General features: G+C 50.4%; 2 protein-coding genes across 11 annotated transcripts in view; one reads left to right on the top strand and one right to left on the bottom strand.

The window, feature by feature from the left end:
* MSI2 (musashi RNA binding protein 2) overlaps positions 1-14,069 on the bottom strand; it is a 432,237-nt gene that overhangs the window by 75,013 nt on the left and 343,155 nt on the right. The window lies entirely within an intron of this gene.
* Positions 9,698-10,842, top strand: LOC126939423 (uncharacterized). The gene has a single exon (XM_050764789.1). The coding sequence runs from the start codon at positions 9,851-9,853 to the stop codon at positions 10,343-10,345; it is 495 nt and encodes a 164-aa protein (XP_050620746.1). The 5' UTR covers positions 9,698-9,850; the 3' UTR covers positions 10,346-10,842.

Consider the following 14,069-nt stretch of genomic DNA (forward strand, 5'->3'; position numbering starts at 1 on the left):
CTGCTCTCACCACAGGGCAGAGGGCAGGGCACGGGGCTCCCTTCCCACTGCAGCCCCACAGAGGCCTGCCTGGCTCCCCATGGTCCTCTAAAACAAAACAAAGGTGGTGCTCACGGGGACCAGGCCTCTTGCTGCAGGTGTTTTGGCCTCACCTCCTAAGACTTCCCCTTGGGGAAGGGCCACCTCCCAGTCTCAGTCCTTGAGACTCCTGCACCAACAGCTTCTCACAGTGGCTGCTGCTGCTATTGTTTCAAATAGCAACTGACCAGAGCAGTCTATTCAAGGGGCAAGAAATGCAGTGAGATGTTCCATCTGACTGAGCACTTGTAAGAAGCCTCAGAGGCCACTGATGACCGAAAGACCAGGTCTCTGTTTTCAAGGTGCACAGCTGGCAATGCCACAAAACACTCCCAATACCAGGGATGTGCCAACACCCCCCACCCCAACAAAATTGATGGGATTGGTTTTGAAATTTTCTTTTCCCAATATGCTGCTTTGTTCGACAAACTGGCCTTGGAAGACAGGGTGTGGCTTCCTCATAGTCCCCATGGTAATGGGTTCAGAATAATGACCTAGTCCCTGGACGCCTAGGGCAGCAGCATGTTCCTTTAGAGAACAAAACAAAGGCCTGATGGGAGCGTGGCCACTGTGGTCACTAACACTCTTATCCTTGCTGCCCACTGGGTTGGGTGCCTCCTCCCATCAGCATCCACAGCACCTCACCAACTCCTTACTCAGGAATCATTTCAAATTTACAGAAAAGTTGCAAGGATGGTATCCTTTACCAGAAATCACCTACTGCTAACATTTTGTTACTTTTGCCTTATCATTTGCACACACTCCTGAGCCCTCTATATCTATATGTAGAATTTTTTTTTTTTTTTTTTTAGATAGAGTCTTGCTGTGTCACTCAGGTTGGAGTGCAGTGGCGCAACCTCGGCTCACTGCAACCTCCGCCTCCTGGGTTCAAGCGATTCTCCTGCCTCAGCCTCCCGAGTAGCTGGGACTACAGGTGCGTGCCATCACACCCTGCTAATTTTTGTATTTTTAGTATAGACGGGGTTTCACCATATTGGCCAGGCTGGTCTTGAACTCCTGACTTGTGATCTGCCTGCCTCGGCCTCCCAAAGTGCTGGGATTACAGGCGTGAGCCACCGCACCCGGCCGGGATTTTTTTTTTTTTTTTTTCCATTTGAGTCTAAGTTGGTTTGCATTTCCTAAACATGAGGGCATTTTCTTACATAATCATAGCACAGTTATCAGTCTCAGTATGTTTAACATTAATAAAATACTTTACCTTCCATATGCTTGTCTTGTCAGTGGACCCGATGATGTCCTTTATAGCTATATATCCATCCCACAGAGCAGGAAACTGAGGCTCAGACTCAGACATCTAACCTGTGGTCCAGACCCAGTACCTGTGTGCAGGGCTGGGACGTTAATCCCGATCTGCCTATAGCCCCAGCCCAAGCCAGGAGAGTGGGTGCTGTGGCCCTGTGTTACACCGTCTCCCTAGTGGGGAATGCTTAGCACTGGCTTTCAGAGGAGGTGCTGGAGCTTCTGCAAGAACGCCTTCCCTGCAGCTACTATGAGTGGCCACTCCTCCCCAATGGATCCGAAGTCCTTGCAAAGGTAAGCTCACTGCCCTGGCGTCTTTGGGGATGGTGGCTGGCAGTCTGAGAAGTACGCCAAGCTTTGGGAAGTAAGGGGCTTTTGTTTTTCCCTGGTCTCTGTACAAAAGAACCCAGTCAGCACGCGGCCTCGGGGCCCAGAGGGAAATCCAAGCGCTGGACCTGTGGCCTTGATGTACCATCCAGGACAAGGAAAGCCTGTTTGGCCTGAAGAGGCCAGTGTCTGCAGTTTCATTTCTCACTCCAAACAGGTCGTGTCTGAGACTGTTTAGTCCTCCGGGGGAGAGGCCTATTTCAATGGATAAAATTCCCCAGTGCTCAGGTATCAACCTTGACCGTCTGACTGTCTGGCTAACAGAAAGGGGAGGGGAACAGAGGGAAGAAAGGGCTCAGGAGGAGAGAATGTCCTGCAGTTTCTAGGGTGGGTACCTGTCCTTCCGTGGCGTTTCCTAATAGATGTAAGAGATCTGACCTGGTCTCGCCCCCGATCCGCTTGACCTCTTCCCCAGCTAGGTTCTGGTGGGTTCAAGGCCAACATTGTTTCTCTGAAGCCCCAAGCTGACCCTCTCCTCTGGCCATCAGGCCCTGAGCCCTGCCCAGGGAGATGGTGAAGAGGAGGGGAGATGCTACTCAAGTGTTAAGTGTCTTGCCTAGAGCCTGACAGCTACACCCATCTTGCTACTGAGGCAGGAGGGGGTGAGCCTGGCCTCCAGACATCACACGTCACACATACCTCCCCACACAGCCCTCCTTTGCCATCCAGTGGCCACAGCCTTTCTTCTTCCTGGTCACTGCTCTCTTGCCCCCTCTGCCAATCACAAGCCTTTTCTGGAGACCCCACAAAAAGCAGGACATTTTGTAAGGCTCTTGCAGGTTTATAATCAAGATTCGGGGAGACCCAACCTCAAGGAACTTGCAAAGCAAGGAAGATAAACACAAAACAAGCCCTTGATCGGGGTTCAACTCTCCTACTGTGTACCTGCACGGCACCTCGCCCTGAGTCAGCCTCATAGCAGAACGAACAGGGCCCACGGCCAAAAGACGATGAGGGGTCCTTTGTCCAACAATGACTAGGATTTGCAAGACGGCAACAAAGAGCAGAGCATTAGACCAGTGTGGGCGCCTTCTGAGGGCAGGGCCAAGCCATGGCTCAGGTCTCATACCCAGGAAGCTGGTGCTGCTGAGAGAGCTCTTGAATGAGTTGGAGAAAGAGGCTATGATGTAACAAGGAGAGGGGGTGGAACCCACCTAGGGGAGGTGGAGTGGCCCAGGGAGGGAAACGCAGGAACCTTGGCTCCCCCTCCATGTGCAGCTCCCACTTGAGATGGGCGTGTCACCATCACTCCCTGTATGACCTTCAGAGAGCCAGGTCACCTCTACTGAGTTTTAACATCTGGTCCAGGGTTTCAGTTCCATCCAGTTGCTTTCTTGCCCAGGGTCAGAGGCAAGATGGATTCCTGACTAGTGTGAGTATGTGGCCGGGTGAGGGCAAGGCCTTAAGAAGCCATTAAGGGGCTGGGGGGTTGGTGAGGCAGCAATTGCATCCCTGGAAATCCTGACAGCTGTGCTGGGAAGCCCTGGTCCTTCAATCTGGCAGGGGAAGGGCCCCTAACCACTCTGCAGTCCTTTTCCCTCACTGGTACGAGCCCTTCTGCCCTCTGCACAATCAGGTGGTCATATAGTTTGGATATTTGTCTCCACCCAAATCTCATGTTGAAATGTACTCCCCAGTGTTGGAGATGGGGCCTGGTGGGAAGTGTCTGGATCATGAGGGTGGATCCCTTGTGAATGGCTTGGGCCACCTGCTTGGTGATGAGTGAGCTCTTACTCGGAGTTGCTTAAAAATGTGTGGCACTGGCCGGGCGCGGTGGCTCAAGCCTGTAATCCCAGCACTTTGGGAGGCCGAGACGGGCGGATCACGAGGTCAGGAGATTGAGACCATCTTGGCTAACACGGTGAAACCCCGTCTCTACTAAAAAAAAAAAACAAAAAAACTAGCCGGGCGAGGTGGCGGGCACCTGTAGTCCCAGCTACTCGGGAGGCTGAGGCAGGAGAATGCCGTGAACCCGGGAGGCGGAGCTTGCAGTGAGCAGAGATCCGGCCGCTGCACTCCAGCCTGGGCGACAGAGCAAGACTCCGTCTCAAAAAAAAAAAAAAAAAAAAAAAAAAGTGTGGCACCTCCCTGCACTCTCTCTCTTTGGAGACCCCACAAAAAGCAGGACATTTTGTAAGGCTCTTGCAGGTTTATATTCAAGATTCGGGGAGACCCAACCTCAAGGAACTGAGGTTCCTGCTTTCGCCATGCAATGTGCCCGCTCCTACTTTGCCTCCCCCCATGAGTCAAAGCTCCCTGAGGCCCCCGCAGAAGCCCAGCGATGTTGGCACCATGCCTGTACAACCTGCCAAACTGTAAGCCAACTAAACTTCTTTCTCAAATAAATTCCCCAGTCTCAGGTATTTCTTTATAGCAACGCAAGAACGGCCTAACACAGAGAGGCTTCCCGGCTGGTCACTGTGGATACTGGAAAGTGAGCGGAAGAGACCCTCCCTTCTCCCTTCCCCAGACATCATCATCAGGCACTGTCCTTGTGGACAGGGACCAGTGTGTGGTCAAGCACCAGGAGACCTACTTGTACATGATAACTTTTCTTGTTCTACTGCAAAAAGGTCCTCAGGGATGTGGGACCCGCCCATGCAGTCTACAGAGGAAAGGGTTACTATGCAAATGGAAATGGAGCTGCCAGCTTCGGCACGGGAAGGCAGGCAGCAGGAACGTCTACTTTCCAGGACACATGCATGTTATAAATGGCCCAGACCTGTTTGCAAAAGGCATTGAGAGACCTATTAGATTTATAATCTTGACTCAGTAGGGTTACTCTGGGGAGGAAGGCATGCACTGTTTATTGAGTGCTATCCGTAACTAGGCACAGCCACAACATCCTTGTGTGTGTGTGTAATTTTCATATATTACATAACATATACACATAATGGATATAAAGTACAGTGCCTGGCACACAGAAATCCTCAAAGAAAGTCCACGGTTGTCAATTCCCTCACTGCATGGAGCCTCGTTTCCTCTGTGCGATGGCCTTATCTGCCTCATAGTCACAGCAGAAAAGGACACAGAGGTTCTGAGGAATGACTTGCCCAAGGTCACAAAGCATAGCCAGAATTCAATCGTAGACCCCCAGCTTCAAAACCTCTGCTCGGTCCTCTAGGTCTCTGGCTGCCAGCCCCACCCCACCCCACCGCACACAGCCTTTCCCCACACCCTCCACCCAACCCTCAAGGCCTATCTGGGTCTAGTTCACAAAGCCTTTCCCGATGCTAGCTTCCACAACTGATCTCCTCACCACTTCCAGAACTAATTTCATCCACCGTTTCCTCTGCTCAGTGTTTTAATTACAATCAGTGATGGCAAAGTGAAATAGGTCATAAACGAAAAATAAACATTAAGCATCTACTATTTACCGAGCAGGGGCTGGGTGTGGACACAGAAATGAATGTGGCTGAGATGTGGCTCTTCCCTCAGAGGTCCTCAGAATCTAGGCAATGCGTAGAGAGGAGCTGGTCCCCAGTATCACCTGAGATGCACTCCAATAACAGCAGCCCCCGCCCTGCCCAGATCTGAGAGAGGGTGCCTAGTCTGTTATACAGCAGTCTAGCCTAAGGCTAGGGCTCCTGGCTTTAAATCTCTGTTCCACTTGCTGGCTCTCTGAGCTGAAACCAGCTGCCTAACTTCTTCGCACCTCCATGTTCTCATCTCTAAAACAGTGACAGCTGTGCCTACCCCATAGGGCTCTCGGAGCTAATCCTATAAAGTGCTTGCACTGGATAAAGTTGGTTGAGTCACACCTTGCCCTCTCCACATGGAGCCTAGGTGAGTGCCTTTGAAGGTGATGAAGTCAGTTCACATCTGTGTTCACTGAAATCCCATACTGGGGAGTGAAGAGGAAGAAAGAGAGCAGCAGCCTCCCCAGCACAGCAGATTCTTAGCACACAGTCATTGCCCTTCTCCCTAACCCTCCCCGCACCTGTCAGCCAGGTAGGTCCCATCTCCCTGCTTTCATCAGCAGGATGTGTAGAGAGAGCTTCCCAGGCTGCACTATTTGGGGAAAAAGCTGATGGTGGCAGCAGCAGCTGTCCTCCTTTTCATTTCTGGGAACCTGCAAGGGCATTTCAAAGTGGAAAGAAACCTCAGCCTCCAGCAGGTGCTCAGGTTCCGCCACAAGGCTGGAGGAGTGCTTACCCCAGTGCATGGTGGGCTGGGCCAGAGGCCCTGCACGGGGCCTAACTTCATTTATTTAAGAAAGGGAGAAAATAAAAGGTATGGCTTGAGCCTTCTTTTCTCGGCAGAGCAGCTGAAAGAAGAGGGCAAAGGAAGAACCAGGGACAGAACTCCCAGGCCCTGGGGAAACTAGAGTGAAACTAGAAGAGAAATTGGCAAGAGTCCAGGCAAGAGACACGCTACTCTGGGCTTGGTCTCTGCAGCTGCATACGGGCGCAGACTGTTCACGCCCTGCCTTCTGCCTAAGGAAGAGGCAGAAGAGAAGGGGGAGCAGCCCCTCCTAGTGGTCTCCATGCTCCCCTCTCATGACCCTGCGCCCTGGGGGTGAAGTAGGGGGACGCTGGTGGCAGCACGTTCAGAAAAGCCCAGAGGCACTGGGTGCTGAGACACTGAGGAGACAGACCACTGCCCTTTCTGGCCCTGCCCACACTGACATCACTAGAGGACAAATGGAGGGCAAGCGAACCACTCAGGCAACTGGGAGGCCACTCCCTGCAGGCCAAATTACTTCTGCCTAAAGAGCAACAAACATTTACCACCGAACCACCCGGCCTCCCCCAACACACTAATCACTCTGCTCTCGTTAACACAGCCTGTACACAAACAGCATGTGCACGCGCTCGCCTGTGTGATGCGTGGGGGGCAGGATCTCTCCCTCTCCCACGTAAACACCAGATTCATTTATTAAATGCCTCTCTGGCATTTCCTTTTTTGCCTTCATCCTGCTTGTTTAATATTGCATTTGACATTCTCATTTTATAAATGGCAACAGAAGCAGAATGGATGGCTAAAATTAGCTTACGAGTGAGAATGATGCTACAAATAGGATCGTGAATACAGAAACCTAGTTAATTCCACCCACATTACCCGCCCCCCTCCCCACACACAAATACACCCACCACTTTGGAGCTGTCTTCAGGGCTGAGGAGGAGCAGCTGGAGGGAGTGGGGGTGAGCCCAATCACTGGGCACCCTGCCAGGTGGCAGGGCCCAGAAGCCGACCCTAGCCTGGGGCTGGCCTCCATGGATGGGCTGGTCACAGCACCGCAGCCCTGAGTCCAAGAGGACACTTAAGGACTCTCCTCCCTTCTTATCCTTCTGCCCTTTCTTCCCTAGAATCCCCGGTTCCGAGTCAATCCTCCAGGTATGCCCTGGGCTGAAGGGTAGCAGGCCTGAGATCTCACTAGGCTTTGCCCTTAGAAGTGGATTTTTTTGGAACCTTCCTAAAGAATGAGTCAGGTGATGAGTAGGACTCAGCTTTTCCGGAGCCTAGACAATCACATCTCTGGGCTCCTCCTGCTTTGGGAGGTGCACCACCTCCTCTCCTAGGACCGTCCCCAGAGGCACTGAGAGTGCCCACCTCATACTCTCCATCCCTGCCCCGTAGACTTGGGACCCAGTCCTGCCCAGGTCCTGCACACTTGCATTTTACTGACTTATAATCTGCTGAGGACCTCCTTACCTGCTAACTCCATATTTCCTTGGTAAAATAATTCTAAGAATGATGACGACGATGACAGTGGTGATATCACTCTGATAGAGTGTGCTATGGCCTGGCTCTGTTCCAAACCCTTGTAAGTCTTGAGTGACAGCGCTCTCTGAGGTAAGCACTACCACAACCTGTTTTACAGAAAGGGGAACCACAGAGCCAAAACATGTAAGTAACTTGTCCAAGGCCACAAAGCTGGGAAGTGGAAGGGGGTTCAGCACTGAGGACTTGAGGCACCCTCTACCAGGAAGGCCTCCCTGGTTGACAGCACCCTGTTCTGACCATTGTGTCACTCCCCACCCGGGAGCTCCCCCAAAGAATGAAGGCACTGACACTTTCCATAGGCTGCTATACCCAAACTCTGTGCCTGTTTGGGGTACCCCCTTTCTACTCCAACCCTAAAAATGTGTGCTTAATAGTGAAACTGGCTGACCATTTGGCTAAATGCCTTTCATTGGACCCCTGTAGACAAGGAGCACCCTGAGTGGACCTGCTCTGAGCTAGATTAGTTTAGTCCAGGAGTCAACAAACTGTGGCCAGCAGGCCAAACCCAGCTGCCATGCGTTTTTGTAAATAAGCTTTATGTGAACACAGCCATGCCCCTTCATTTACATATTGCCTATGTGTGTGCTACAATGGCAGGGCTGAATAGATGTGACAGAGACTCTCTGGCCCTTTATAGAAAATTTGCTGGCCCCTGGCTTAGGCCCAATGGGAGAAACTTGAAGTTATCAAGGGCTGATGCCTTCAAGGCTACCCAATTACATACCCTACAACAGAACAGGCTGAGACCTCCAGGTATCAAATCAGGGCTTTACATAAGCTGCAAAAGGCAGCCCATCCTCAACCTTCTGATTTCCCCGAGGAGCAAACTGGTGCAGACAGGTAGGGCACTCGCCTGTGGTCACAGAAACACCAGCCGTGGACCTGGGATTCAGGCTCAGGTTCCAAAGCTCTCTTGGTGCCTCTAAGTGACCCAGCAGGTCCCGACTTGGGGACAAGGGCAAGTGCACCTCACTCAGGAGAATCGAGCCCTTTACCCTAACAGATGCATGCCTCATGTGTCTTCTGCAAGCAATGTTCCAAGGCCTGCACCCAAAGGGAAAGGGCATGGTGAGGGGCGGGAGCAGTCCCTAGCACTGAGAGCTTCCTCCGGGAGATCTTCGGAAATCTGGTCTCTGTTTGACCACAGAGGGAGTATGGAGTGGTGCCAAGAGCACCAGACTGGCCTGGGGGCCCAGATGCCAGGCCCAGCTTGGCCCTATTTGGCCTGGCTCCATGCTCCCTTCATTCCTAAGTCCCTTCCTTCTGATGATGGCTGGTCTATTTATGACCCACAACTCCCACATTATCTGTCATTAGCAGTGGCCCTTGCCTGGTGCTTCTCAGACTTTAATGTGCACACCAATCACTGGGGATTTGTCAGCATGCAGATTCTGACTCTGTAGGTCTAGGGTGGGACCTGGGACTCTGCATTCCTAACCAGCTCCTAGGGACTGCCGAGGCTGCTGGTACATGGACCACACCTTGACTACCAGCATCCAGACCTCTCATTCCAAGACAAGGGACAACCAAAGTAGCTGTATCCATGAATTACTTAGCAAATTTCTATAAATCCTATCACCTTAAAGGAGTGAGAAAAAGGACTATTTAAAGCAGGGGTGTAGCCAGGTGCAGTGGCTGACACCTGTAATCCCAGCACTTTGGGAGGCAGAGGCAAGGGGATCACTTGAGGCCAGGAGTTCTAGACCACCTGGCCAACATGGCGAAACCCTATCTCTACTAAAAACACACAAAAAATTAGCTGGGCGTGGTGGCGCATGCCTATAATCCCAGCTACTCAGGAGGCTGAGGCATGAGAATCACTCAAACCTGGGAGGCAGAGGTTGCAGTAAGCCAAGATCGTGTCACTGCACTCTAGCCTGGGTGACAGAACGAGACCCTGTCTCCAAAAAAAAAAAAAAAAAACAGCAGGGGTGTCCAATCTTTTGGCTTCCTTGGGCCACATTGTGGAAGAATTGTCTTTAGTCACACATGAAATACACTAACACTAAAGATCGCTGATGAGCTTTAAAAAAAAAAAAATCTGCAAAAAAATCATAATGTTCTAAGAAAGTTTATGAATTTGCATTGGGCTACATTCAAAGCCATCCTGGGCCACATATGGCCCGTGGGTCATGGGTTGGACAAAGTTGATTGAAAGTAATCCTGTAGTAGTATTTGTATGAAGCAAATAAAAACTCTTCTTGATATTCACCCATCATATAAATCCATATTTTTCAAATATTAGGTTTGCCTAAATGGGCAGCAAGGTATAATGAGAAGAACAGAGGGTTCGGAGCCAGAATGATACAGGTTCAAATCCCAGCTCTGCCCCTTAGAACTGTCCCACCACAGGAGATCCACTGCTACTGAGCTCTAGTGAACCCCTCTGTAAAATGAGATGAGGACCCCAGCTCAGGATGTTGTGAAGACAAAAGGAGACAGTGCGCACGTAAAGCACGGTCCCAGTGCCTATAAGCACCGATTCCTTCCTGTTGAATCAGGTGTGAGGAAATGCTCTACTCAAGATGCCCTCGTCCCAAGCATCTTTCAGGCTGTACCCACGCTCTCACCCAACGAGGGTGGTGATGGCTCCCCAACATCATTTCAAGTTCTAGGCTGTACTAGGCCTCTGCGGATGCCTGGAGGTGGCTCTTGTCAATTCTCACCTCCCTTCCTGCTGCTGCCCGGCTCGTCAGGAGGCCGCTTGAAGGCTGGGCTCTGGCGACTCATCAAGCAAGTGTCGCTGCTGCTCAGGGGCTGCTTCAATCAGGGGGACGCTACGGGAGGCATCATTAGCTGCACCCGCACTGGGGCACACAGAGTAGCCAGGGAGGAGCCCCTCTCTAGCGGGTCACGAGGCGGCTCTGTGCATGCATTTGTGTGTGTTTATTGATAAAGAGCCACATTTGCATTTCACTCTGGCTTGGAGAGCTTGTGGGTTTGGCCCTGAGCTTGGATGGCAGTCAACTCCTGGCCCATGCTTGTCACTTATCTGTGCTTGTGGCAGTGGAGGAAGAGGCATGGAGATCTGGGACCTGTAAAACCCAAGCGTGGTTCTTCTCCCTAGCTGGGAATCTGGCTTGTCTCCTCCGCTCTTCTACTAGGATAACGTGGAACCGCATAGGCCACAACAGAGCTGACTGGGAAAGGGCGGTCAGTGGCGGAGGGCCTGCAGCCCAGCCAGAGAGCCTTGAAAGTCCCTTTTGGCCTGAAGAGGGCACACAGCCTGATAGGTACAAACATGAGCTCTGGAGTATAGCTTTCTGGGCTTGAATTCTGGGGCTGCCATTTGCTGACCATGTGACCTTGGGCAAACTGCTTAACTTCTCTCTGCCTCGCCTTGCCAATCTGTAAATGCGTATAATGATTGAAGAGTAAGTGAAAATCAAATGAAATAAGATGCATGATGCATAAAGTGTTTAGCAGAGTATGTAGTTTGTACCACGCAATGTCAGCTACTTGTGGGATCTTTATGTGCGAAAGGGTGTCATGTGGGGTCTTTCTGGGCATCCTCCTGCCGCCGCCTCTGGAGATGACCTCCTTAAGGCAGGGCCTACATGGGGAATGAAGGGAAGGGTTCCTGTGATCCCCACTTCCCAAAGACTGTTATCCTGGTCCCCTGCAGAGTAGAACGACTCATTCCCGCTCCTGGCCCTTCTGCATGGTAGAGAAGGACCTCCATTTAAAAAAATGCCCAGGAAGCGACTCCCCAACCCAATTAGATGGGAGATGGCTTTAGGAACTATAAAGTGCCTCACAGACATGTGGTCCTTCAGTGAATTCTTTATTTAGTCCACAATTATTTATATAGGGTCTCCTAAGTGCCAGGCACAGAGATTGAATCAGAAGACCTGGACTCCAGTCCTATGTCTGTGACTAATCTGCACTAAGACCTTTCCTATCTGCGAATATCAAAAACTCATGGCTCCAGTATGTACCGGGGGGGCAGCTATCTGCCACTTTCTGCCAAATGCCCAGAAAGATCGCGAGGGTTTGAGGAGATGGGTCTGTGGTTTCACAGCACAGTCCTGTTTATGAAACACTCCTATACACGTTCTAACAATCATCTGTGTTCCTGCTTGGCAGTCTTCGAGTTTTCAGTTTTTCCGGATATCTCATTTGAATTCTGTCCATAGACCAGTTTAAACTCATTTCCCTTTCTTTGGGCCTCAGAAGTAGAAACCAGTATCACAAAAACCAAAACAATTCAGGATTCAGGCTTCTCTTCCAACACCCTTTAAATTCCATCCTTCTTCAGAGGAGGGGAACTGGCTGGAGAAATACCTCTCAATGACAGCACGTGGATGATGGCAAGGATGATGGCAAGAGCTAACACGGATCAAGCTTGCACCCTGTGCAGACACTGTGCTAAGCCCTTTGCTCATGGTATGTCACCCAGTCTCTAACAACCCAGTGAGGCAATATCATTACCAGCCCTGTCTTTCTGGAGCTCAGCAAGGCCCAGAGTTCTCCTCCAAAGTCCTCTCCCAGGGCCTCTAAACTCCCCACCTTGGAGCTCACAACTGTTGGGCTGTGCTGGGAACATGGACCAACACCTCCGAAGCCTGTGATCCTAATCACTCTGCCCCCACTTCTTTCTCTTGTCTACTTCCATCTTTACTCATTCTCTTGAAGAACAAGTACTAGCCCCAGATTCAAAGGCAAACACAAACCCTTACACTAAAAACCCGGTTACGTGCACCTGACATAGTCAACCTCCACCTGGGTGGGAAAGGCGGCGATAAACATGAAATGGGAAAATGGCTGCAAACTTCTTTGGCTTCAAGCCAGCCCCCATGGGTTCTTTTTCTGGGGCAGAAGCTCTACTTCCTGATTTCTGCCCAGGTCATCTGGGGATTCACGCTCCCACCCCCAAGCTCCAACAACTGTCTATACAGTTCCTTTGGCATCAGTAAGCTCAAGACCTATGCTCCTTCACTCTCTGGGTAGCCTGGGACCTATCCCCTGAGGCTCAGTTTCCCAAGATAAAACCTTTCCCCATCTGTGTCTCAGGTTCATTTCAAAGCCTGTCAACAGTGAAGGGCTACACATACGCATTCAAGGTGACACACGGAGCAACGTCTTTCTGGTCTACATCTGGCCTCTCCTGATGAACCCTTAAGCCTTGGCAGGACAGGAATGGCATCTGCTGCCTCTTCTATTCCCCACTGCCCACTGCCCAGCAGCCTTAGTGGAGCCTGTCAATGGCGCGCTCTGGCTAGGATAAATAAGGTATCTGGGACTGGATGCAAGTTTCATTTAAGTCCTCTGTCTCTCTCATTTTAAAAACAGCTAATACCCGTCAGGCGCAGTGGCTTATGCCTGTAATCCCAGCACTTTGGGAGGCCGAGGCAGGTGGATCACTTGATGTCAGGAGTTTGAGGTCAGCCTGGCCAACACAGTGAAACCCCATCTACCAGAAATACAAAAATTAGCTGGGTATGGTGGTGCACACCTGTAATCCCAGCTACTTGGGAGGCTGAGGCAGGAGAATTGCTTGAGCCCGGGAGGCAGAGGTTGCAGTGAGCCGAGATCACACCACTGCACTCCAGCCAGGACAACAGAGCAAGACTCTGTCTCAATTAAAAAAATAAAAATAAAAATAAAAATAAAAATACCAAGTGGTAGCCTACCAAGATAAAAGTACCAACTGTAAACTTGCGCTGACAGTTGGGGAGCAGAGAAAGCCTATGAGGGGACCTGTGTTATTCCTACACACTTATCTCCCTCCTACCATTTTAATGTCTGAGCTGATGCCTCCAACATACAGTATGCAAAAAAAGAGTATTTTCATTTCAGATGCATATGATGGCAAGGAACAATATGAACAATATTATTTTAGTGCCCTGGGAAAAAATTAGCAAGTCAAATATTGAATCAGGCCTGTAGCACCACATGCTAAGCAGATTGCTTTGATCTTATCCACACTAAAAGCTCTATTATTGAATTTAAAGTTGGTGAACACATATCAGACCAATATACAATGCATGTCTGAATGCATGTTTCAGAAGCAAGAAATGTTTTGACAAAAGGAAGAAAATATTAAAGTTACAGCGGCAATTGAAACACAAATTTGCCCTCCCTCTTCTCTTGAGGCTGGAGGCTCTCATAGCCAACCAAAATGTTTTTGCTCCGAAGGACCTGCTGATGGTTCCAGAAACACCTGCTGAGCTTCTGTTTTTCTGGAGCCAACAAAGAAGGGAATTTTCACCCCCCACTCAATCTGAAGAAAGGAGTTTGAGACTTTGAGTGCGCAAATGCTATGCATGATATGGCACCCTCTGGTGGCCACTGATCTGGGAGGCCTACATGACTTCCCAAACTTCCAGTAATCCAACCTTCCTTTCTTTTGAGGCTGCTGTGGCAGAAAAAAGAACTTTAAAGAGCCAAAGAGAGGGAAGGAAGCAGCTGATCAAGAGGGCAGAAATTAATTGATGGCAAGGGAGGGAATGTTAATTTTCCAGCAGGACCCAAAGAGAAAAACAGTTTGGTGCAGTAAACTTCCTGTCTAGGATATACCCCTCAAAAGCTGCACAGCAAAAGAATATCCTAAGCCAGGTGTCAGCAAGTTACGACTCACAGGTCAAATCCAGCCCCTCTGCCTGTTTTTGTAAAGT

This window comes from Macaca thibetana, chromosome 16 (assembly GCF_024542745.1).
Source record: "Macaca thibetana thibetana isolate TM-01 chromosome 16, ASM2454274v1, whole genome shotgun sequence".
NCBI classification, from domain to species: Eukaryota; Metazoa; Chordata; class Mammalia; order Primates; family Cercopithecidae; genus Macaca; species Macaca thibetana.

What these genes read in the sequence shown, in the direction of transcription:
- LOC126939423 (XM_050764789.1), top strand. Translation starts at nt 9,851, where the DNA reads ATGAGGACCCCAGCTCAGGATGTTGTGAAGACAAAAGGAGACAGTGCG.